The 23,487-nt window shown below is 44.6% G+C and overlaps 1 protein-coding gene across 1 annotated transcript; it reads right to left on the bottom strand.

Moving 5' to 3' along the window:
* Positions 1-5,508: 5,508 nt before the first annotated feature.
* Positions 5,509-12,185, bottom strand: LOC146866415 (interleukin-8-like). The gene is made up of 4 exons (XM_085636481.1): positions 12,033-12,185; positions 11,400-11,535; positions 8,075-8,158; positions 5,509-6,301 (listed from the first exon to the last, which is right to left on the bottom strand). The coding sequence occupies exons 1-4, from the start codon at positions 12,094-12,096 to the stop codon at positions 6,280-6,282; spliced, it is 306 nt and encodes a 101-aa protein (XP_085492607.1). The 5' UTR covers positions 12,097-12,185; the 3' UTR covers positions 5,509-6,279.
* Between the last annotated feature and the right edge of the window lie 11,302 nt (positions 12,186-23,487).

The raw sequence follows: 23,487 nt of genomic DNA, 5'->3' as shown, positions 1-23,487 counted from the left end.
TCCTGATTTCAAGGAGATGCAGAGTGTACAACTGTGCAGATGACAGTCAGCTCCTCCTTTGCCTATGTAACAAATTGGCAATGCTGCAGGAATACTCAAATATCCTGATGTACATCTGGGATTGGATAAAGAACAACGAATTAAAACTAAATCCAGAAAAAACAGAGACTGTGACACTAAACAACGGGATAGATCTCAGAGATAGCAGCTGTTGGCCCTCTGACATGGGAGACCTGCCTCTGCGAAAGACATCACCAAATAACCTCGGGATAATGCTTGATGGTGGGCTCATTCTGTCAACCCAGACTGGAGCGGTGGTCTCAAAATGTATCTTCCTCTTGAAAATAATCAGAAAATGTTCTTCTCTTCTTTCTACTGAGGCCTTGAAAACAGTCATTATGGCCTCTATTATATCAAGGTTACAATGCTCCAGCTCAGTTTATACTGCTCAACCAAAAAATGTTGTTTACATGCTCCAAGTAGTACTAAATGAAGCTGCACACCTCTGTTGTAGATTCCCAAGGGACATGCAGCACCCTTATTAAAATTGCTGCATTGGCTTCCCATTAAGGAAATAATACAATTTAAGATATGCTGTATCACCTTGAAGCCACTGAAGAACTGGTACCTCAGTTCATATCAAACATGATTAGAATATACATCCCCACCCCACTCAACTCTCATCAAAGGCCAAATGTTTAGAGACTCCTAGATTTTGGAAGAAACTAATGGACGGCCCAGGCACCAACCCTTTGGAATTGTCTTCCTGATCACCTCTGTTTAGCAAGTGCGTTTAAAGCTTTTAGGAAAACTCTTAAAACATGGTCATTCCAACAGGCTTACGGTGTTAGGCCTGCCTTTTTTTATTCTACCTTGATAATTCCTCAGTTACTTAGCACCAAGAAACCTTTCTGTGAACATGTGCTTTATCGATTATTCTCATTTACCAGGCCTAAGCATGAAAATCCTTCTGAAGATGGTCTGGTCTGTCCTCCCACTGCTGAATGACTTGCCTTTGTTGAAGCCTCCAGAGCAGCGATAGGAATATTTTGCCCATGAATCCTCTCTTCACCAAAGACCAGAAGAGAGCAGCATCAAGGATGCACATCGACCACTGCTGCCCTTGAGTGGTGAAACTGCTTGGCAAGCACACTGTCTTCTTCCAGCATTTTGTATTGCTTTTGTAGTCCTAATCCTAACTTTTAGGGGCAGTTTCCAGCATCTGATTGGCCACTGCACCAGCTGTATTGAGATGGACCTGAGGAGGACCTGAGATGTCCCACTGTGTGCCCTTTGCTTGTGAACATAAAGGTAAGCATATGCTTTTGTGTAAGTTTACTACTGTGTTGGTATTCACAAACTACCAGTTTAATTTTACTAAAAGCAACTTTACGACTGCGAAGAGCCCACAGTTGGGGCTGAGAACTCATAAATAAAAGAGGGCCTATCTTTTTATGTGTTGAGTTCTCCGCCCTGACTGGTGAGTCCCCGCAGTTGTTAAATTATTATTAATAGAATTAAACTAGTAGTTTGTGAATACCAAATAAAGAGTAAACTTACACAAAAGGTAAGTTTACCTTTGTGAGTCAGGCCCTTAGTGTATGCACGTTGCTTGTGAGCCTACAAACCCTTTGTTTCAGTGGGTCACCCCGCAGTCTGGCCCCCTTCATCAATGAGGTTGGTCTCCTCTCAGAATGCAACTGATGACCCACGGTATGGAGCTGGTGAACCAAAAACCCAGATCACAAAATGCCTCCATTCCTAGAGTGATCCAGCTCCTAACGCTAAGCCAGGAGATAAGCGGATTTTCCCTGTCTCTATTTTAAACCACAATTTGAGCGTCTGTTACGTGGTGACCACATTTTGGTGGGAGGATTGGGAGTCTAACCTGGGCTTCTATTGGAATTCTATAATGCATATTAGCAAGCCCATTATCAGCGTTTTAGAGGCAGTTTTTTCCTGCTGCTAAAACTGCGATAATTTTATCGCCGGTCTTGCTAATATGCCCCTTAGTGTCCTGATTAGTGGATAGCAGCAGCAGCAGGCTCGCTTTCAATATTACTTAAAAAAAGGTTTGACATAGAATAAAATTGATACCTATGATCAGTTATTGATAAGAGGCACAGACTCAATTTGACGGAGGGACACTGAGATTAGTGTGAGCTGATGGGTTCAGGTGGACCTCACCCGCACTGATTTTACGGACCTGCACTTATTTTTCCTCAAAAGATATTGATCAAAAGAAAAAGAGAGAAACACACATAAGCAGGAAACAAGGATGAAGAAAAAGAGAGAAAAATTGCAGCAATGAGAGAACGCAGGGTTGAAAAAGAACCTGCAAAATAAAGATAAAGGGCCCAGGAGTGTCAGTTGCTGGAAGAAAGAGACATGAGGTGGAATCAAGACTATGCAGCCTTGATATTTGTCACACAGACCTTTGGTAACGCTGCAGGGCTCTGAACAAAACTTTGGGCCTGGGCACTTATCCTTTTTAGGTCGAGCCTAGCGCAGCGCACATGCGCTGCACTATGGGAGGCTTCATGTAATCACTCTAAACTTGTGTGTGGATCTAACTCCCCTCACGCATTTGTTTGGCTGTGTCACTTTAAAATGGGAGGCAGCAAATGGCTAAAGGCAGGCACATGTCCCACCTCTTTTACAAATGCTCACTCCCACAGCCTTTTGCTTGCAGGAGCGAGCAGCAGCGGGCACGGTGGCAGCTGCATTCCTTAAATTCCTTGCAGCGTGCACCACTTGCAGGATCGTTTTTAATGGCAGTGATCACCACTAGGTGGGGGAATAACATCAGAGCTCCTACTGTCACGCACATAGTCACAGAGGCAGACAGGGGAGAAACATCATCTCCCAGCCCCAGCTAGGCCCATAGGCAGGTTACCATCTACAGGGTGTGGGTTAACATGTCAGTGCGCTCTCCTCTTGTCAGAGTATTAAATTCCAGGCTGCGCACTAGCCCAGAAGGCTTTGACTTGATTTCTTTGCTCTGGTACTTGCAGCCACGGGTTTCTGAAGGCTACGTAGGATTAAAAACACCAGCAGGTGAATAAACTAATTTGAACTGGACGAGTTACTCGGGCACGGAATCGGGAAACACAAGAGCCCAGTAAAATCCCCAAATATACCATTTTATGAATCGTCCCAAGTGTCGAAATGATGGGTCTTCTATTTACAAGACGAATAAGTAAATGATCCGTGGTAGGAGTGAGATATGCCTCTAATCTTCTGATTGCTTTTTGGAAACTGAAGGTGTCAATGAATGCTAATTTGCCTCTGTAACAAAGGAAAATAAAGTTTTTTCAAAAGCACTGTTTCATACATTGCGATCAGTACTCACAGTTAGCCTTCATTGAAGCATTCACAATTTAGCAGATACAGGGATAACTGAGAAACAGGAAAATAAAGTAGTCTGCTCAGGATCACACAGTTCTCAGACCTCGCATGTGCTGGTGCCATAGCTGATGCACTAACCACTGGTTCAGATCTCTTTCACCGAATGCAAAAGCTCACAGTCTTGATAGGCTTTGTCTACACCCATTATAGCCTTGCGGTGGCATCAATGGTACAGGGGTGCTGGTGGTACAGGTGGGGCTCACCGGGGTTCCCGCTTTGAGGTGCCCGTCTGCCAACCTCCGACATGCTGCCTGCATTGGAAACCCTGCAGGAGTCCAGTTGGAGAAGTTGTAGGATTGGGGAGGTTTCCTGTCGTTGAGGACAGGCACAGGGAGGTGGGTCTCATGAGATAGACGTCCCCACTTCCTGATGGTAAATATACTCCAAGACCGAGCAGCAGGGGGAGGGCAAGGGGGAGCCATGATTTGATCAAAGAAACGAAGAGGAGGATGCCCTTAGCAGCCCTCAGCAGCGGCGCTTTACCCAAAGCACACATTTCAGCGCTGACATTAACTAACGTGTGTGGATTAAAACCGAATGCTTTGTACTGTTGCCCTCAGTTATTTCTGCCCTGCGTGCCGGATTTCACTGACAGGGACCTTGTGTTGCCTAAAGCCCGGTATACCTAGAGTCATAAAAGAGCGGGGGTGGTACGATGATAAATCGTATATTAGTGTTCTGAAATTGATGCTCGACTCTGAGCCACACCGGATTTGGTTGCACATTTGTAAAAATAAATTATGTTTATCTTCTGGCTTGGAATCGAGTATTCTCAATACCTGATCACCAGGTGTACACATATGAAGTGTCCATCGCACGAAGTGCACGAACACGGATGTAAGCTCAGTCTTTTAACCCATCTGTGCTTCAATCAGTCAAGTGGAACTGGTGATCTCAGTGCGCTGATGCAGCATTATTTCATAATTATGGTCTATTATTATTTTTATTGTTATTTTTATAAATCCTATTTTTTTATAATCCTCCCTATTACAGCTTCATAGTGTGGGGTATTTCCGAATGACAGAGTGTGTATGCATAAGTAAAGATCATTTAACCAAGAACACCAAGGGGAACAAAAAATTATTTGATTATCTATTCTAAAGAAATAATTGAAACTCTCTGGAGAAATTAAACCTCTCTAAGCTAACTACTGCGCTTACTCGAAAGAAAGAGATCTTGAACCCAAGGGGAGCACGTTTACAAGCTCAATTTATATGGCAAAGTATAATGAATGCAGTACCTATGTGTCGTGACAGGTAGTTTGAAGAGTAACGCAGAAAACGTGCTACATAGCGCTTTGAGCCGCTAGAGCTTTAGGAAGCCATGCAACCCCAGCGCTGGTACATGTCGCATGCAGAGTGTTGAATATTATGCTGAGCAACAGTGTCACGCGACAGACACCACTTATCCTTTCTGGAAACACTTGCATTGTGCTTGCCTTTAAAAACAAGCATTTGCAATGCAATAGGTCTCGCATTTGCGAGAGTTTAAGTAAGATATTGGCTTTGTAAATGGCAATGCCTTTTATGTATGTCTTAAAAATCAATACATAAATAAAAGGCATTGTCATTTACAATGCCAATAGCGCAAACTCTCATAAATGCGAGACCTATTGCATTGCAAATACTTGTTTCAAATTAAGGGATGTGTTTCCCATGTCTTAAGTTTTGCATTTCTGAAAGAATAATGCATTTGGGAGTTTGATGGCAGATATTGTTAATGTTCGTTTTCATGGACATCGATTCACCAGAATATCATCGATGTTGTGACATCATACACACCTTGACATATATATATATATATATATATATATATATATATATATATATATATATATATATATATCTGTTTTTTGCAGAGTTTTATATAGCGCGAACTTGACCCAAATCCAATCAGGAATACCTGATTGGATTCGGGTCAAGTTCGCGCTATATAAAACTGCAAAAAAAAAAATCTGAGATGTAATGTTGGCTGTTCACAGGCCTGAAATAGTACCGAAATTCTCTTAAATTTTTGTGGGGTTTTCCCCATCTTGACACTTCATACTTGAATTATAATCAATTGTCTCGCAGTAATGAGCGTCACCAAGAACACTGTCGCTTGAGTATTGTACCCATTGGTTTTATTACAATAAATTAATAAATACATATTTTTACATATATATTATTCGTTTCACAAATAATATAAAGTTTTTTTACAAACAGTTCTCCTTCCTTACAAAATTCCTCCTTCCTCATACTTTTTTAAACCAGTGCATTAAATAAATATTTGTCAACATATATTTATAATAAATTAATTTAAATACAAATGCTGAAATGGTAGACCATATTCAACCAAAACATCGAAAATTCTAGCACATAAATTAAAAGAGTCACTTTTGTTTAAATAGCCCCTTCAAGAGGTAGACCCCGAACTCTCATAATGAGAGGAAAGTGGGGGCGCTGCCCGCATCCGGGCAGAACAGGGCCTTTGAGTCTCTGGCACTTTTCCCTTTTCACAGCATGTCTTCACGTGGACACTTCTGTTCTTGATGTCCCTTTGACCACTGGCCAGCAGGGTCTAGAAAGGGTCTCCCATGTCCCAGCCAATCCTAGTGGGAGCCCCAAGGGTCAGGATTTCTGACTCCTCCCTATGTACACGATAAACAGAGTCCTGGAGTCCGCCTGAACACAGGCCTTCAAGGAACCACAGAATGCTTTACAGAGATGTAAAAACGCAGACGTACAGTCATTTAAACTCATCTTTCAATTGAAAGCATGAATAAATAGCATTTGAAGTGTCAGTGTAGGCGCTATAAAGAGCTGGCTTCTTTCTCAGAATGGGTTCCTGGAGACAGAGCAGAATTGTCGAGCCTCCCTTCACTGGCGGCCTTTACGATTCTTCTTTTTGGGAACTGCAAAAAATGAAAGGGTGCTTGCGTTAAAAAGTGTGTAAATACAACAGAAGCTCACCACGATATTTCAACACACTCCACTCAAAAAATATGTGTTTACATTTGTCTGTGAAAGGACTTGCTTCCGGCTAGTTGTCTGAGGGCACCACAGCAGCATTCAGCCTATGTACGTACTACTGATTGGTAGACTCGATAGACGCCCTGCTACAGATGCCAAACACTGAGGCTGAAATTCTCAAGGCTGAGCCATCACTGTTACTTTGACAGAATGCTGCTGAATTACCACAAATGTAGCGCAATTTCATTGGCACAAAAGATATATTGGGGCTTATTTACAACCCCTTTGTGCCACCTGTACGTCACTTTTCCCATGTTCAAAATGACGCTAAAGTGGCGCAAGCGGCTTGTAAGTAAGCCCCATTGTTTCCAAAAGGTTACACTTCTGTCCAGACTCTAGAATCTCAAGGGGCCAGTGCAAATTACTGCAGAAACAAAGATTTAGAGCAATGTGAAAGAAAAATGAATGGGGCGTAAATTGGTCACTCAGCACAATATCATAATAGGCAGTGATTAAATTACGTCGAGCTGTGCTCAGTTTTAATACACAGAGCTCGCCCACAAACAGGCTGGCAGGACCAAAAACGATCCAGGGCGAGAGACCGGATCGTAAAACATGTGACCCTCCTCGATTTTCAGAAAAGCAACTGGAAATCTGATTTTGAACTAATGGCTTTATTACTTTCAACATATTTTGAAGCCTAAAGCATGCTGAGAGCAGGGGCGCAGCCATCAGTAGTGCAGCAGCAGGTGCAGTGACACCTGTTCCCAGGAGTGAGGAGCAAACTGAACACGAATTATAGACTATAAAACAAGGTGATGGGAGCCCAGTTTCCTTGTTTGCTCTGTGGCCCAGTTAACACTTGTGACGCCACTGGCTGGAAAGTTTGACTAAGTGCATGTAGAGGTCAGGCCAGCCACAGTTGTGTATCAATTACGTGGAGATAGCTCAAATTGAAAATACTTCCGGTTCAAAATCCATCCACCATTACAGTCAATGGGTGTTAAAAGTGGCACACTGTAGAGGGTGGATGATATAGGGGGATGCAGAACCACCCGGGAGATATTCTGTTAATGCACGTTCATGAAACTGGGTCTTTGCATTCTATAAAGTTTGGCACATCTGGATGAAACGCCCAGTTGTTGCTCACCTTAAACTTAATTGTTAAGTGTTATTTTATTTGTTTCCCTGTCTTATAGCCCTCATGGTCTGTGAAGGAAAATCATGGCCTACATGCCGGTACATATTGGCTTCAGAGTTTAGAGTGGTTGAAACATCCAGACCATGGGACTCCATTTTCCTCTAATAAGTCACCACTGGCATCTGACACAACTGGTGGTGCACCACACTGCCTTTTAGTGACAAGGTAATTAGTGGAGAAGCTCACTGCCCTCTGGATGACTAATGGAACCACTGGAGACACTTATGGCCTTCTCGATTAGTAGATAGTCACTACCTCTTGGAGTAAGTCGCTAGAGTCCCTTCCTACCCTATGATTGACTTACAAGTCCCTGTAGACACTCTGTCCTCTTGCTGATTAGAGAGTAAGTGCCTGTAAAGTCTGAGTAAGCTCGGACGACCAGGGACTCAATGGAGACCTAACAGTTCTCAGATGGACCAGGAGGTCGATGGAAAACTTACTGACTCTGGAAGACTAGAACGCATCAAACGTTCTACATGCAATTCATGAAAATAGAAAAAGCATTCTATCTTACCTTTTGAGCATCATCTTGATGATCTTCTCCACCCACTTAGCCGCGGGATCCAAACACACGACCTGCCCAGACTTCAGCATGGCACTGCGCAGAAGAAAGAAGAGGAAACGCGTTATAGGTCTTGTTTCATTGGGCCGTGTACGACTTCACTTATTTAATTATCGTCAGCGAGAGTGATATCCATACTGAATATAAAGTACTGACCTCTATTATAGAGTACAGATCACATTACATTACGATATAACTAAATGGACAGGCTTGGTGGTTTCTGCTCAGTAAATGCTCATCATTGACCCACTTTATCAATTTTTAGGTCTCGCCTGACCCAGCGCATGCGCTGGTCTGACGAGACTTATTGAGAGGGCTCCAAAAAGTGCTACCAGGCCAGCCTAGAGCTACAGTGCAAGTGCGCGGGCGCGCGCGCCGCGCTTTACCGCAATTACTTTCACTTTCGCGGCCGCACGGCCGCTTTGATGTTTGATCGTGATCCCGATCGCGATCACTTTAACTTTCACGGCCGCAAGGCCGCTTTGCATAGCCAATAGGCCTCGCTTTTGGGACCTTATAAGTATTTAGTTATGCAACTGTTGCATGGCTAAACACTTATAAGGTCCCAAAGGCGAGACCTATTGGCTATGCCAATGCTTGTTATTTACAGATGCATAATCTGTGCAGGATTCACAAGGGCCTAGATGTGTGACAGACACTACATACCCATGGCTTAAGACGCATATGTTTTCAAAAACAGACACTGTGGTCAGAATGCTGTGAAATTGTACTTTGTCAGAAGTTTTATTGAATATTCTCAGGGAAGAGTCCAGGGCTCAGGCAACTTTTATTTGGATTTTATTTGTGTGATTTGTGAGAGGGTAGATAGAATTCAGCAAATATCACAAAACTTTAAAGGAAAGATCTGTATTTTTGACAAGGGAGCAACCAACGACTAAATCGCTCACCACTCCCATTAGCTGAATTCCAAGCATGCACTACAACTTGCTTTGTAACAAACTACTTCTATCTGCTGAATTGAGCTAATCACGTGCCTGAAGGGCTTATCATTAGCTGCCATCCCTTCCCAAGACCTGGGGGCTTCTTTGAGTTACACAATGTGATCAGATCGAGGCCCAATCTGTCCTTCCATCGCCTGTCCTCTGTCTCCTCAAAAGCTTACATCCTAGACAAGCCAAATGGAATGCATCTCCAGACAGCGAGCCCCTCCCCCATCACACCTGCAAACCAGGCACACAATGCACGCCTTGTGCATGGCAGAGTAAGCATTATTTAATTTGTATGCATGTGTTTTATCTTTCTCCTTATCTTATCAGTCCCAACTCTCATTTTCCTTCAACACTGCTTATCACTTTGCTAAAGCCTTGGAGCTCTCATGCTCAGGCCTGTGTCAATTTAACTCTGTTTATGGCCCTTGGCCTTCAGGTTCAGCCTTGTTTTGGAGGGCAAAAGGTGTGTTTGCTGCTCAGCGGTATATTACAGCAATAAACCTATTAACAATACAGCAATAAACTTTAACCGAGTGCACAAATTAAGCGCTGTCCCAATAACTGTATGAACAGGGAGGTGCCTGTACTTTCGAACAGGGCACAAGTCCTAAACAAGCATTGGCATAGCCAATAGGTCTCGCCTTTGGGACCTTATAAATGTTTAGCTATGCAACAGTTGCATAACTAAATACTTATAAGGTCCCAAAAGCGAGACCTATTGGCTATGCAAAGCGGCGGTGCGGCCGCGAAAGTGAGAGTAATCGCGGTAAAGCACGGCGCGCGCGCACATGCACTGTAGCTCTAGGCTGGCCTGGTAGCACTTTTTGGAGCCCTCTCAATAAGTCTCGCCAGACCAGCGCATGCGCTGGGTCAGGCAAGACATAAAAACAGAAGTGGGGGACTAACCTAGTTAATCAGAATGCAAGTGGCATCACGACGCGTAACATCGTGGCGCGTGACATCACAGCACGTGACATCACAGCACGTGATATCACAGGAAGTGGCATCAGATCTTAAGCCCTTGCATATATGTTTAACATGTCTATCACATGAGTACAGTGGAGCATATTTCGAGTATACACGGAAACTCCCCCGATTTAGGCAGAAGATTCACACTTTTGTAAGCTACACATAAAACAGTGTTGCCTTTTGTCAGTGTAAACTTCCTTTACCCATAGTGCTTTAAAAGAAAAAATAGGGGTACTTAAATTATTTCAACACCTCCTCAGGGGTAGCAAGCACTATATAAATTACATTTATTTTGTGTAAATACAAGGAAAGACCAACACATCTGACATTCTTACAGTGCATATCTTGTGAACAGGGACTGATCTAAGTGAAAAGCTGCCTCTCTTAAGCATGTGTGAAGTGCTAACAAGGGGTGAGCCTTTGTTTCCCCTCCGCTGCATTTGCATCTAGGTGTGAGGCTCCAGCCAGGAGACTCCAACAAAAGGAGGCCGGATGACCCCTCAGATTCGGCCTTTGTTATGGGCCCGGCAGGAGTCTGAACTAAGAAAGCCCCGTCCCGCACCGCTTGCAGATGGGAAGCAGAGAATGTGCAGAGGCTGCTGAAAGTGTCCCGGTGTTTGGAAATTACACCGGGACGAATGCAGCACATTAGTAGAGCAGATCTTGTGCACAACTACTATCCCTCGAGCTACGAGGGATTGCAAGCAGTGCACGCGGGCAAGGAGAGAAGGGCTCGTGGTGACAGCAGGTGGCATGATTCAGAGTTCAGTGACTGACCTCCAACTTCTTGGGGAAATGGTAAAAGTGGGTGGGAGTCCATCTGTGCACTTTCCTTATGGGTGGTGCAGTAGAGGAAACTGTAGGGCCTCACATTACCCCCGGATTTACTTTAGGCCTTATGTCCCCCCCCCCCTCCCCCTCCCCCCAGAAAACAAAACAGAGGATGAAACGTCTAATTCGCAAAAGCTTGGGAAAAGCAGGAACAAAAAAATATAATAAAGGCCAAAATGCACCCGCGGTCGGTAGTAGGAGTACCTGCAGGGCGGTGACGTGGGGAGGGGCAGGGTGGGGGGTAGTAAACTATGGATTACGTAGGTTTACATGCAAGTTAACATATAAATTAATAAAACGAATTTCGTTGCGTGCACTGCATCCCCAAATGCGATGCAGTGCACGCAACGAAATTCGTTTTATTAATTTATATGTTAATTTACCTGTAAAACTCCATAATCCATAGTTTACTACCCCCCACCCTGGCATTAGTGAGGGGAAAAACACCCCAGCAGGAGGTGGGCACTTTCACATAGCGCTATTTATCTCATTTACACAAGAGCACAAGCAGTGTCTGAGGTACTCACATGACTTCTAGATTCTTGCAGTGGGCCCCTCTCTGGATGAGCTCCACGTTCTGAATGTGCTTGGGGTGGATGAAATTAGACTCCGTCTTTATGCACTGACAGCGCAGCTCCGTTCCCATTCTGGCCAATGACATGCCTGGAAGAAAATGGCGGGATTCCATGAGTTAACAGAAAACGCGATTCATGAAGCGCACGTCAGATTGAGATTTCTAGGCCTGTACTACAGAGTAAACAGTGAAACTACAAGTCCCAGCATGCTTACTGGGTGAATGAAAGTCTATGAATGGGAGAAGCTCACCCTCGTGATATGAGACTTGCTGACAAATATGCTCTTAATTGTATATCTTTAAAAATTGCAAGACTGTCCGCTTCTCTTATGGGATGTGACCTAAATTAGACTAATTTCTGAAAATGCACCTTTTTTTTATTACAGTCCAAATACCCCTTGAAATAAATGTTACTATACTTAAAAAAAAAGTTTTACATGCAAGGCAATATAAAACATAACATATAAAAATAAAATGACTTTCGCGGTATTACCCGTTTTCTTATCATTTACTATACATATTCAGAAAACGACCTAAAAGGTATGAACATTTTATTTCAGGAAAAAAAATATGTTACTGGTCTCACCTTCAGTGACAGATACAGAGAGCAGACAAATGGCCACAGCAGCGAGCACGCACTTTCCTTCCATTACAGTGGTTATGCGAGTGTTTCTTCTTGGCTGCTAAGACTCTTTTCTCAGCCTTCCTAGAGTTAGCTTTCAGGCCTCAGAGGAGTTCTGTTGTCTCCGTTCTCAGAGTGGCCCCTTTATACTGCAGGCAGCAGGGCGCGCAGCCACATTGTGCTGGAATTACGCAACCGGAATTTCCAGACTTTCCTCGCAGAGGCAGACCCGTGTGGCGCATCTGGCTCACGCGCTTCAAAGGCTGCGCATCCTGTGTCGAGGGCACAAAGCCAGGAGCTACTTTTCCTTATAATACTTAAAAATAAAAAAACATGGACACATGCCTCTTAAGAAAAATTAAATCCTATCTAAATCACTATGTTTGTTTATTCAATCTAATTAGCGATTATATATCGCGATGCCTTTATTATCTACCACTCTGTTTTCAATGAAGGAAGCAAGGAGGTCGTAGAAGGGGAAACCCCGCCATGAGTCAGCCCTTGAAAAACCTTCATTGCTCTGAGCTGAGGAAGCAGCTCACCGCGAGGCATGAGTGGACCCGCTGAAAGGAGGTCACGCACAGGTCGCCTTCACACGTTTTTGCTGTTTTATCTCACTTGTATAAAGAGCATGACATGTCTGTTAAACCCTTAGGGGCAGATTTATGACGTCTGGCGCATCTCTGCTAATCAGCAGAGATGCGCCAGAAGAGTTGCGACGCATCTGCCCACCCGTGCGCCACCGTTGATGCGCCGCATTTACAATGCGGCACACCGTGGCACTCGGATGGGCAGATGCGTGACGCATCTCCTGTCGGAAAGGCGGCGCATTGCTGGAGTTGCGTCGCAAGCGCGACGCAGCTCCAGCAAGGCTCGGGGGCCCTATCATTACAATGCTGCGTCAATCCTTACGCCTGCTTCAATCAGGCGCAGGGTTTTGACGCAGCATGGGCTCAAAAGTGACTGAGTGAAATCTTGTAGATTTCACTCAGCCACTTTTAGGAGGCGTTCCTGCGACGGAACGCCCCCCCCCTGCACAGGTACGCCTACTGCTGGCGCAGGGCTTTACAACGTGATGCATCTCCCAGATGCGTCACGTTGTAAACGCCCCGCAGTATGGCGCAGGATTTGCGCCGCCGCTGCGTTACAAAAGTGACGCAACTGCGGCGTAAATGAGGCACAAGGGGCTCATAAATCTGCCCCTTAGGGCATATTTACCAGGCACTAGCCCTGCCGAAGCGTCACCTTTTGTGACGCTCTGGCGGCGCAAATCACAAAATCAAATCTTTGAGGCCACGCAAAGCCACTATGGGTGGCTTGGAATCGCCTCATAGACATGGATTAAGGCAAGAAGGCACAAATCACTGCGTTGCCTTCAGTGGTCGAAGTGGGGGGAAAAAAGTAGGGGAACTGTGGGCGGAGAATCAGAGGGCGGGAATAACCCAAGTATTGGATCAGTGGGCGGAGCAGGAGGTGAGGCCAGAATGCGCAAACATCCCAATTTTTAGTATTTGTTTGGCAATTTACTGCCCAGTTTAATCAACCAATGGATACACATGATTATTTAAGGTTATAATGAGTTATTGACATTAAAACACATTCACAAAGTGGGATATGCTTCTAATCACAGAATGTCCCAAATACGAGAAAATGTGGAAGCACAAGCCATTTGTCTCCGAGCCATGGAGTTTGTCATCAGCACTTCTCCCTTTTTCCACAACAGCAGTTCAAACATGAATGGCAAAATATCCTAGTTTGCAAATGTTTTCTATATAATTATGGCTCTGCCATATTTGCCTCCTATTGCAAGATCTGCTGCATGATCTGACCATTTAAACTAATAAATTGTTTATAGCTCAAACGCATCCAACGTTAATAAAAAAATTTGACTTGTTTTGCTGCGGAGTAGATGGCTTATTGCAAAGGTTGACTGATCACCTTTCTCACTGTTGCATTTGTATGTTACACTGGTACTAATAAGGCAACATCTTTCCTGAGACTGTTAGCATGTGTACTCATGTCAAAATAATGAAATATCAGAAAATATACTGCATTACTCTGCAGCCTTTTTTTTAATGCATAATTTAGTCAACACTGCGGCATAATTCCAGTGGCCCCACAGCAAGCAGCACATGTTAAAAGTGCTTGTGAATGAAGCAGAGAGGCTGTGACGTTTGTGAACTTAATTTGGTGTGCGTGCAAATTCTGCTTTGCCAATCCCTGGTGAGTTGCCGCTACTACTTCTGAAACAAGGCCAATGGAGCTACCTATGGGTGAGGCAGACTGGCCTCAAGGGCAGGTCCGGCCTTAGCACTGGAGGTGTCCTGTGCATTAATGTTTGTTATTGCCCCCCAATGACCACCTCTGCCATGGATTTCCTCACTACCACCCTTTAACAGGGCCCCTCAAGTCTCCATAACCACGCTCTCTCTGATGCATTTAATTTGATTTACAGCGCCGCTCATACCAGTGTAGGGTGTCAGATCACTTTACATCCCACACATTACTCAGAGACAATCAATATGTGTGTAAACCACTGTATAGAAATTGTTACATAAGACTAAGGACTACAAGGTGTAGGAGTCACATGACAACCATACTAGTAGGCCGTATAGGTTAATAGTGATTGGTCTGGAGAAACACAAACTCAGAATTTAAAACGTACAACCGTGGTTGGGGGTTCTCTTTAATAATCAGAATTGATTTCTGTCCAAAAGAACACTTTTTGCAACATTAGGATAACCAAAGATTGGGGGAAAAACACAATGCTCTAATTTATATCTTGCAGTTTGTATGCAGCTCTTAGATGACAGCTAATAGCGCACTGTTCTATGTTAGGATTTTAACTTATAAACTGCAAGCAACAAAAGGATTTCTCTGACAAAAGCAGTAGCCCACTGACCTATTTACATTATGTGCACTTTGTGATCTGCATGGTACATGTTCTTTGCAGCAGGCACATTAACCCTATGTGCTACCTTTCCATGAGTCAAAACTTCCACTAGAAAAAAACTCTGATCTCTCTCTAGGAAGAACATTAAACACCAGAGTCATCATGACATTTTTATTGTTGCCGAAAAATGCTGGAGGCCAGGAAGGAGGCAGCAAACGCTTTTAAAACCTTAATATACTTGCAAACATAATGCCTCCACCCAAAGTCAGCGCCCGGTCACACCGGTTGCACTGCCCTAGAGCTCGCCCTTCTCAAGGGTCCTGTGACCTCAGTGACAGAGTCACTGTTGTTCTTGGCTGTGCTGCTTCATAGGCCTGCCCGAAAGACTGGAGGTGAACTTCAGTATGGATTGTGGTGGACAAACCTTGAAGGTTAACCCAGACTTGCCAGTGCTACGGTCCACCTGCTGGTGCTAAGACACCAGCGCTTCTAAGGTCTTGCGAAAACTTCTAAGGTCCAGCATGGTATTGTGCTCTCTCAGGAGAGTCGTCTGGTGGACTGGTTATTAAGGCTGAACTTGGTTCCCCAGTTCCAAATTCAGCAGCTCTGGCCATAGTGCCACATCCTCTCCCCCACTGAACACCATACTGCCCCACTGAGAAAAACTCACACTGCCTTCAACTACAACCCAATTGCTGCCGGCTATAAACACCTGGATGAGGTTAAGTTTAAATGATGCAATAAACAAGAGCAATATGCGGCCTACAAAAAAAAGTAACAACATCCTGGAAAAAGCAAACACTCATAGGGAATGCAAAATTTAGCAAACCATGTGAAATGTAAGCAGGAAAAACATGGTTACCTTAACGCTTTTACACGCACTATTCAGAAATCAGTGAGTGCTTTTGCTTGAAAACTTAAGGACATGACTACAAGGCCTTGAATGGACCCATTTCAATGTCCATTGCTGATATTCTTACAAAACGTTAGCAGTATGGTAAAAAGACCACATCCCAGTACACATTTTGTTTTCCAATCCACACTTTGCAGTACATCAAGGATTGGTGCACTAGTTGCAAGCCCAGGGAAAACAAAGACAAGAAAACAAAAATAGCACTTTACTGGCAAACTCTGAAAAGTGGCGCTAATGTGTTTGGGTGTGAATAAAATCAATCTGGCCAGTTTGCTACCATCTGTCTTACTTTATTTAGTTATGTTTCAGATTTTTAACCTTTTATTCCAGATGCTGCACTTTGGAATTAAAATATGACATTTCCAGCAAAAATGATTTTCTTTTTTGGATCCATTTCACAGGGGAGCAAATAAAAGAAAGGAAAGAGAGTGAGACCCCATCTTGAAGTCACGGTTTTCAGTAAGAGAAGAACTGCTAGACAGAAAGAGAGGGAAGAATGAAAGAGTGGGGGGGGGGCAGCTGAAGCGGCAGAGCAGAAGTGGACACTGTATTTTTCTTCTCTGAGCAAGAAGGAAAAGACAGAGGCCTGTTACTTCTCTGCTGCCCGTCCTCGAATACCAGGAAATGCCGAGGTTTATTTAAAGGCGATGGTGATTTCTTGCGTCCTGGGACGCATTTTCAAAATAAAAAAATAGGGGAACGGAATCCTTGGAATTGAAGAAGTAGGGGCACGCAGTGCCCTTCCGATCCCGCCTACTTCGACCACTGGTTGCCTTACTCTGCGTTCCCTAGGCGTTGATGTGGGTTTTCCCACACCACACCCATGGATTTTGATTCTTAACCAGATTTACGAGAGCATGTAAACCTGGGGAAGTGCCAAAACCTTACACCTCCTGAGGCGAGGCATAACGAGGAGAAATAACGTTATTTCTCCCTGTTTCTTCCTCTTTCTATGAAAGAGGGAAACGCCTCTTAGGATTGTTTCTGTGCAGGAAGGTGGCCTTGAGGCACAAAAACAATCCATCAGACAACACAGGCACCCTTGCTCCATTGGCGCGAGGCTGCTGAAACTGTGCTAGCGCAGGGGGAAATGACTGGTATGCACTGTATTTCATAAATACAGGGCATTCCTGCCCTTTCACATTGGCGAAGGACAGCGCGGCAAGGTGACTTCGGCCATGACCTCATAATGCTGTGTCTGATGGCTGAGTGGACCAATGCGTCCATTGCAGGGGCCTGTGTTTGACCTGATGGTTACTGCTTCAAATCTGGGTTGGTCTATTCAGTTTTTCATCCTTCTGAGGCCGATAAAATGAGTACAGTTGGGTAACAATAAACAGCTGTTATTCAGCACCTAGATACCCTTGGGCGAGTGTGCGCTTTACAAATGCATGTTATGTTATAAACGAGGGCCTTAATGCGTACATATGAAGGATGCATGCAAATATATCAGCCACTGGTAAGCAAGCACAGACGACACTGGTTCGTTCGTAATTGCCCCTGACAAAGACACCAATGCATGTGCCAGGACTAATAAAAATATTATTCATATTTTGACTTGTCTCTTAGCATTTTATTACAAATATTAATAACCAGATTAAAGGTTTTGATTTAACCAGATTCAAATGAAAGGAGGGCTGAAAGTTAACCATGTGACATTCAAACAACACTGGCCTTTACCCACTGAACTATAAAAACAAGCATTGGCATAGCCAACAGATCTCGCCTTTGGGACCTTATAAGTGTTTAGCCACGCAACAGTTGCATAACTAAATACTTATAAGGTCCCAAAAGCGAGACCTATTGGCTATGCAAAGCGGCCCTGCGGCCGCGAAAGTGAAAGTGATCGGGATCGCGATCACGATCACACATCAAAGCGGCCGCGCAGCTGCGAAAGTGAAAGTAATCGCAGTAAAGCGCGGCGCAAGCGCCCGGGCACGTGCACTGTAGCTCTAGGCTGGCCTGGTAGCACTTTTTGGAGCCCTCTCAATAAGTCTCGCCAGACCAGCGCATGCGCTGGTTCAGGCGAGACCTAAAAAAACAATCTTATGACCAGTGTGGGGATGGTGGTGGAGGGGTGATGGAGAAGAATATACATACCATAATCTTGATTGTGTCTTGGTGGTTTCCAAGGTCAGAGAATTCACAGTGTTGCAGGCCACGTCTGTTGTGTTTTTTGACGCCGCAGACTGAAGACCCAGGAAATAACTATAAATGTATGAACCTGCAAAGAAGAACACTCATTAGGTCGAGGGACCGTCCGGTCTGCCGAAGGCAGAACCGGAAGTCCGGAGCTCTTATGATGCTTAGAGTGGCTATTTAGCCCGCCTCTCTTTTTGGCTCTCCTCCATTGGCTTGCTTCCTAAACGGAGGCCAGCCATTGGAGGAGAGAGCCATCCCTACAAATAGGCTCAGTCTTTTTCAGATTCGGGGGCGTGTTCCGTGCTTTTCTTTCCACTTTTTAGCCACGCCCTTTTTAGGTCTCGGCTCGAAGGCTGCGCTTGCGCAGTCTCGCTCCGAGATTTAACGTTTTGGAGAAGAGGGGTTTGAACCCGCCCCTCTTCTCTCCTCTTCTCATTTGGCTGGCCTCTTAAATGCTGGCCAGCCATTGGAGAAGAGTCTTTGTCTCGCAAAACAAGCCCCGTCCTTTTCGGATTCGGGGGCGTGTTTTTTCGCTACTTTTCGTTGGGCGTGTTTTTCTCTTCTCCAGCCAATGGCAAGAGGAGAGAAAAGAAAAACACGCCCCCAAATCCGAAACCACCGCTGCGTTTCTCCGAGGCATTTCTGCTTCGCCTCGGAGAAAGGCGGCGGTGTTCATGGCTCTCGCTGCCCTATCCTGGCAACCTGGAGCTTGTGGTAAGTTGTGCTCCGATGTTTATGTTTCCAATTCAGGTCACAAACCATAACACGTTTAAATCCAGGTTTCTCCACTTGACACCAACCGTGTGATCTTGCGCAAACCACTTTAACTCCCGGTGGAAAGTTCTGGATTCCCCGGGAACGGTCTAAGCTCCAATATTAAGCCTTATCTTGGAAGACTGCATCCTCCTGCACTGGAGCCGCACTGTTGGGGTCCCCCGTACCCCAGGATGTCCTCGGTGCTGGCAGAGCTGCAGAAAGGAGGTCCAAGGGTCCGTCCCTGCCGCGCCGCTCCTTATGCGCCCTTGGCTCCTCTGTGCACTGCACCCTCAGCTGCAGCAGGTGGAGAACGAAGGATCCGCGGAAGAGTGGGCGCGGTGCCCTGGCACCCCCGGGTCCGCACGGGTCCAGCTGGGAGTGCGAGGTGAGTGTGTGGGGTGCCACAGGTGCACTCTTCTTCCCCTGCAGTTAGCCTTGCGGAGCTCTCAGCTATGGCACAGTACCGGTGCTTGACACGGATCCTCCCCCCTACCTTTAAGTACAGTGCATCCGCCCTATCCAATTACAGCGCCATTTCCACCCCCCGCGGCCCCTCCCGGCCCCTTGTGCGCTCTATTGTTTGCTAACAAGCTTCTGATGCAATTTAAGAGCCGCCAGACTCTGCCAGGCCGGGAGGATGTGTCTTATTTATGAGGCGCTGCGGTGGCAAACCTTCAAGTCTTGGCACCTCCCACAGTGCCCTCGTGTGATGGGCAAGGCGCTATAGGTCACCCCTCTAAAGGCAGCTCAGTGTGTTGGGACCCTAGTGCAAAGAGTACCGTTAAACCCAGGCTGTCATGATTGGGCAGATATAGGCCGCAATCCTTACGAGGTCGATATATTTACAGCCATATGTGAAACTCAACCCTTTATCCTTCGGAGATCTATATAATCAGGGCCACTTGAATTATGCGACTCTGCAGCCGCAGCGTTTTCCACATAATTATAGATTTGCCCCATTTGCCACTTGATCCATCCACTGCTGTATCTGCAGATTTTAACCAAACAATGCGTCTAGCTGAATCGCATCAAACGTTACTAAATATGTGGCGACCCCTGTTTCCGCACAATAGAATGCCACCTGCAAAGGTTGACTGGTTATCCATCCTTCAGTTGTTTATGACCGTATTTGGTTGTTAAACTGGTACCAATGAGGTCAAATCTTTGCCCAGAAAATGTTAGCAAGTATAAAAAAAACACAAAATAATGAAGCAATACTATAAAAAAGTGCCTCATTATACTGCATAGTTGCCTTTTTTGCCTCCTAGTTTGGTCCTCCCTTTCTGCGTCATTCGAGTGGCCTAAGAGATAATAAATATCATAATTCAAATTAGGCATGTCATCTTTCCGAGGTCGATAAAAATAGTCCTGCAGGTGACACAGCCTTTAATCCTTCTGAGGCTGCTAATGTGAAGGACATTCTACTCACTCCCTTCACTGTTCAACAGCAATCTAGATGATACCATGAAAGGGGCAGGGGAGGGGGAAATAAATGCTCTATAATTGTATTATCTTAGCTTTTATTTGTCTCGAGGATTGTATTTACAATGTTAGCATACACTATACATTGGCTCTTTTCTCTCCGGCAGATCTAGCATCTTTGAGCTTACCCCTTTACTGCACCTCCTTTCAGCACTGAAGTTGGCAGACATAGTGATTGTGGTGCGGCTGTGGTGGGAAGGGAACGTTTGGGAGTACTTGTGAGGGGGGAGATTAAAGTTAACAACCTCTGACTGTTCGGGGCAACGCGTTCTGCTTACATGATGAGTGTGAGCTCAGATGCATGATGGGTCGTGTAGTTTCCTTGGTCCTTGCGAGGGTAGTTAATCCTACCCAGATTGTATTTTTGTTACAGGTTCGGATTTATTATTCTCCTGTAAGAATGAGTTAAAAGTAGGGCTACAAGTCTTAGAAGGCACAGCGAAAAACATGAACTCGGCGAGCTGCTCACGCATGGATCAGGGCACACGAGAACTTAAACAAATTCGCCTTCAAAGTCTCCTAAGTGGTCGAGGTCAAGAGGCAGGTCAGTGGGTCCTATAATTCAAACAGAGGACGTAGACTTAGGGCTAGAGCAGCCGACTTTGGAGCTGACGCACAGGGTTCGAGTGTCGGCCTTGGTTCAGCATCCTGTGATATCTTAATCTTCCCGTGTTTATAAAAAATGAATGTGTCTTGTGTAAGGTAACTGGTGGTCATTTAAAGCGCTCCAATACCTTCGGGTAGAGGTTTCGCTATATCAACCTGCAAAAAAATAAACAATGGATTTAGGAAGAGAAGGGGGCCGCAGAGGTGGGTGTTCATAGCTCTCTGACTTCACAGACTGTGAGCGCTTTGTGAATATACACATCGTTAGTTTAAACAAGCACGCGCCTCGCGCTACAAGTGGGAGGGGTGGGGGGGGAGTGCAAGAGCACACAAAGCGTTTCCCTTGCAGGAGCATTTGAGAGTGATTAAGCTATTGACATTGTAAATAACAATGCCGTTTCTTTAAATCTTTTAAAAACAACAACATAAACAAAAATAATGTCATGAGCAATGCCAATAGCTCTAACTTTAACAATGCCGAGACCATTGCATTGTAAATGCTTGTTTTTTATTAGCTTTGGAGAGTCCAAAAATAAGTTCAGACTAATATCATGAGGTATAAGCAGCACCTCTTTAAACATGACTTTGTCAGTCAAACACTAAACACAATCATCTTGAGAAATGGCAGCGGATAGAATAACATTGGCAACTTTACACCTCCACCTTTAAAGTCTTAATATACGGTCACTCTGAAAATAAGTCAAGAAAATAGACTTGGGCAGTGTTTTAACTTGGCTCTTACCGAGTCTGTGCACTTTTTAGGTTTCACTTATAATATGCTTACTCCATTCATGGCAGATATATTATATTGTAATTATTCCATATATGCCCCATATTTCGATTCATCCTCATTCGCCCATTCACTTCTTTGGCTCAGAAACTTTCTTTTACTGACTTGAGACATTATCATTCATATTTGGGTCAGTCCACAGGAGTACTTTATTCTCACCTTCTTCCCATTGGCTGTTTAGGTGTATCGTCTCATCTCTACTGGAATGCATGATGGTGGACTATTTTACATCTGAAAAGTATACTATGTCATCATACATGTAATTATTTCTATCATTGATGCATTGCACAAAAAAGCAGTACTTTTCTAAATTGTTTTCCTCTTTAGCAGGCTTTATTTTATTATTTCAAGCAGCATTCAAGCGTCAAAATCAAACTTCTTTCATTTGCCAATGCTTATTAAATTTGAAGGAAGTGCCAGCATTATTCATTGAAGGTTAGCGCACCAGCACTATTCAGCAGCAATGCAATACTTTTAATGGGACATCAGTGGCACTCCTCATTAACAAAACAAACAAAGACGTTTCTACCTGTAAATTGGAACACAATCATCTAATTGCACTTATACTTAATTGCAGCTTGTATAAACAGAAGCTGCTCCAGGAGAATTTAATGTCTCAATGCGAGTTAATGAGCACATGATCGTTGGCTAAATATTGTTACAAGCCCCCTGTTTGGTCCTGCACTGCTCAGGCGTGCGGGTTCCAGCTGGCCTGCCCCCACTCCATTTATATTCGCCATAGGGTTAGTAGGTACCCTCAGGCATCGCTGCCTTTAATCAAAAGCGCGTGCGCCCTTAATCATCACATGTCATTATCCCTTGCAGATTCATTTCAGATCATTTGTAGACCGAAATTGACTTTTCACATTCTCATTTCTACCAAACGTGGATGTGCTTCTCTTTTAAGCCATATTCACCAATGAGCGAGCTCCCACCCGTGCTACCTTGATTACTGGAGCCTTTCTCACACCTTAATGTAACCAGGATGTTAGGATTTGTCTTCTACAACCCTTTGAACAACTGCTTCCTTGATCCAATGTCGCTCATATCTTGAAGGACAGCTTGTTGACCCCCTCACTCCTCCCTGGTGATCAGCTGGGCTGGGCCAGCTCTTGGCATATATGCTCTGGAGGTTTCTTTCACATGAGTGTATTGACCACACTTTTAATGTGGATTTTCCTGGTCAGTCATGTCCCCTATCTTGGACCCCAACGGTTCTATATGCATGTTACAAGTACATGTATGTTCCCTCCAGTTCCAGTTTCTAAGACGCAAACATATGTGTGTCTACCGTCAACATGTTCTCTGTCAGATCCGCCATCAATGGGCTGGATATTCGATTCCTAAGTATAAAAGGCCACCGACTTTATATGGCTAAGTTACTCCATTTTTACAGTTCAGGCGAGTAGGCCCGATTCTGTCCTCAAAGCCTTTCCCTGCTCTCTGCCTCTGACAGCTTCAGCTTGAGCTCGCATCTGTGACCATGAACTCTGTCTCATTCTCTGCGCGGCCCACGAAGCCTGACATCAGCCTATTCTCTGCCAAGAGCTGTATTTCACCTTCGAATTATCTGCTTCCCCCTCAGTCGATGCATTCCTGCCTAGTAGCTTAAGTAAACATTCCTCCAGTTACCAAGCAAAAGGCCAGGCTTCTCTGTCTTCCTGCAAGTAATTCATAGCCCTGTTGCTATGGAAAGTTTTCTGCCCCTCGCATCTCATATAGACACTAAGACGCTTGTACACGCACATAGTCAGTATAGAATAGATTCTGTCCGAGAGTCTCTTCCTTGTGGATAACATAGTTCTCTAAACATAGGATATTAGATATGATTTGGGAT

Source organism: Triturus cristatus, chromosome 2_1 (genome assembly GCF_964204655.1).
Source record: "Triturus cristatus chromosome 2_1, aTriCri1.1, whole genome shotgun sequence".
Lineage (NCBI taxonomy): Eukaryota > Metazoa > Chordata > Amphibia > Caudata > Salamandridae > Triturus > Triturus cristatus.
Note: the sequence above shows the minus strand (reverse complement) of the source record. Positions and strands in the feature narration are given on the sequence as shown.

Coding starts and splice junctions, on each gene's coding strand:
- LOC146866415 (XM_085636481.1), bottom strand. CDS start 12,096: ATGGAAGGAAAGTGCGTGCTCGCTGCTGTGGCCATTTGTCTGCTCTCT. Junction 11,536..12,032: donor CTCTGTATCTGTCACTGAAG/GTGAGACCAGTA, acceptor ATTTTCTTCCAG/GCATGTCATTGGCCAGAATG. Junction 8,159..11,399: donor TGCAAGAATCTAGAAGTCAT/GTGAGTACCTCA, acceptor TCTTCTGCGCAG/TGCCATGCTGAAGTCTGGGC.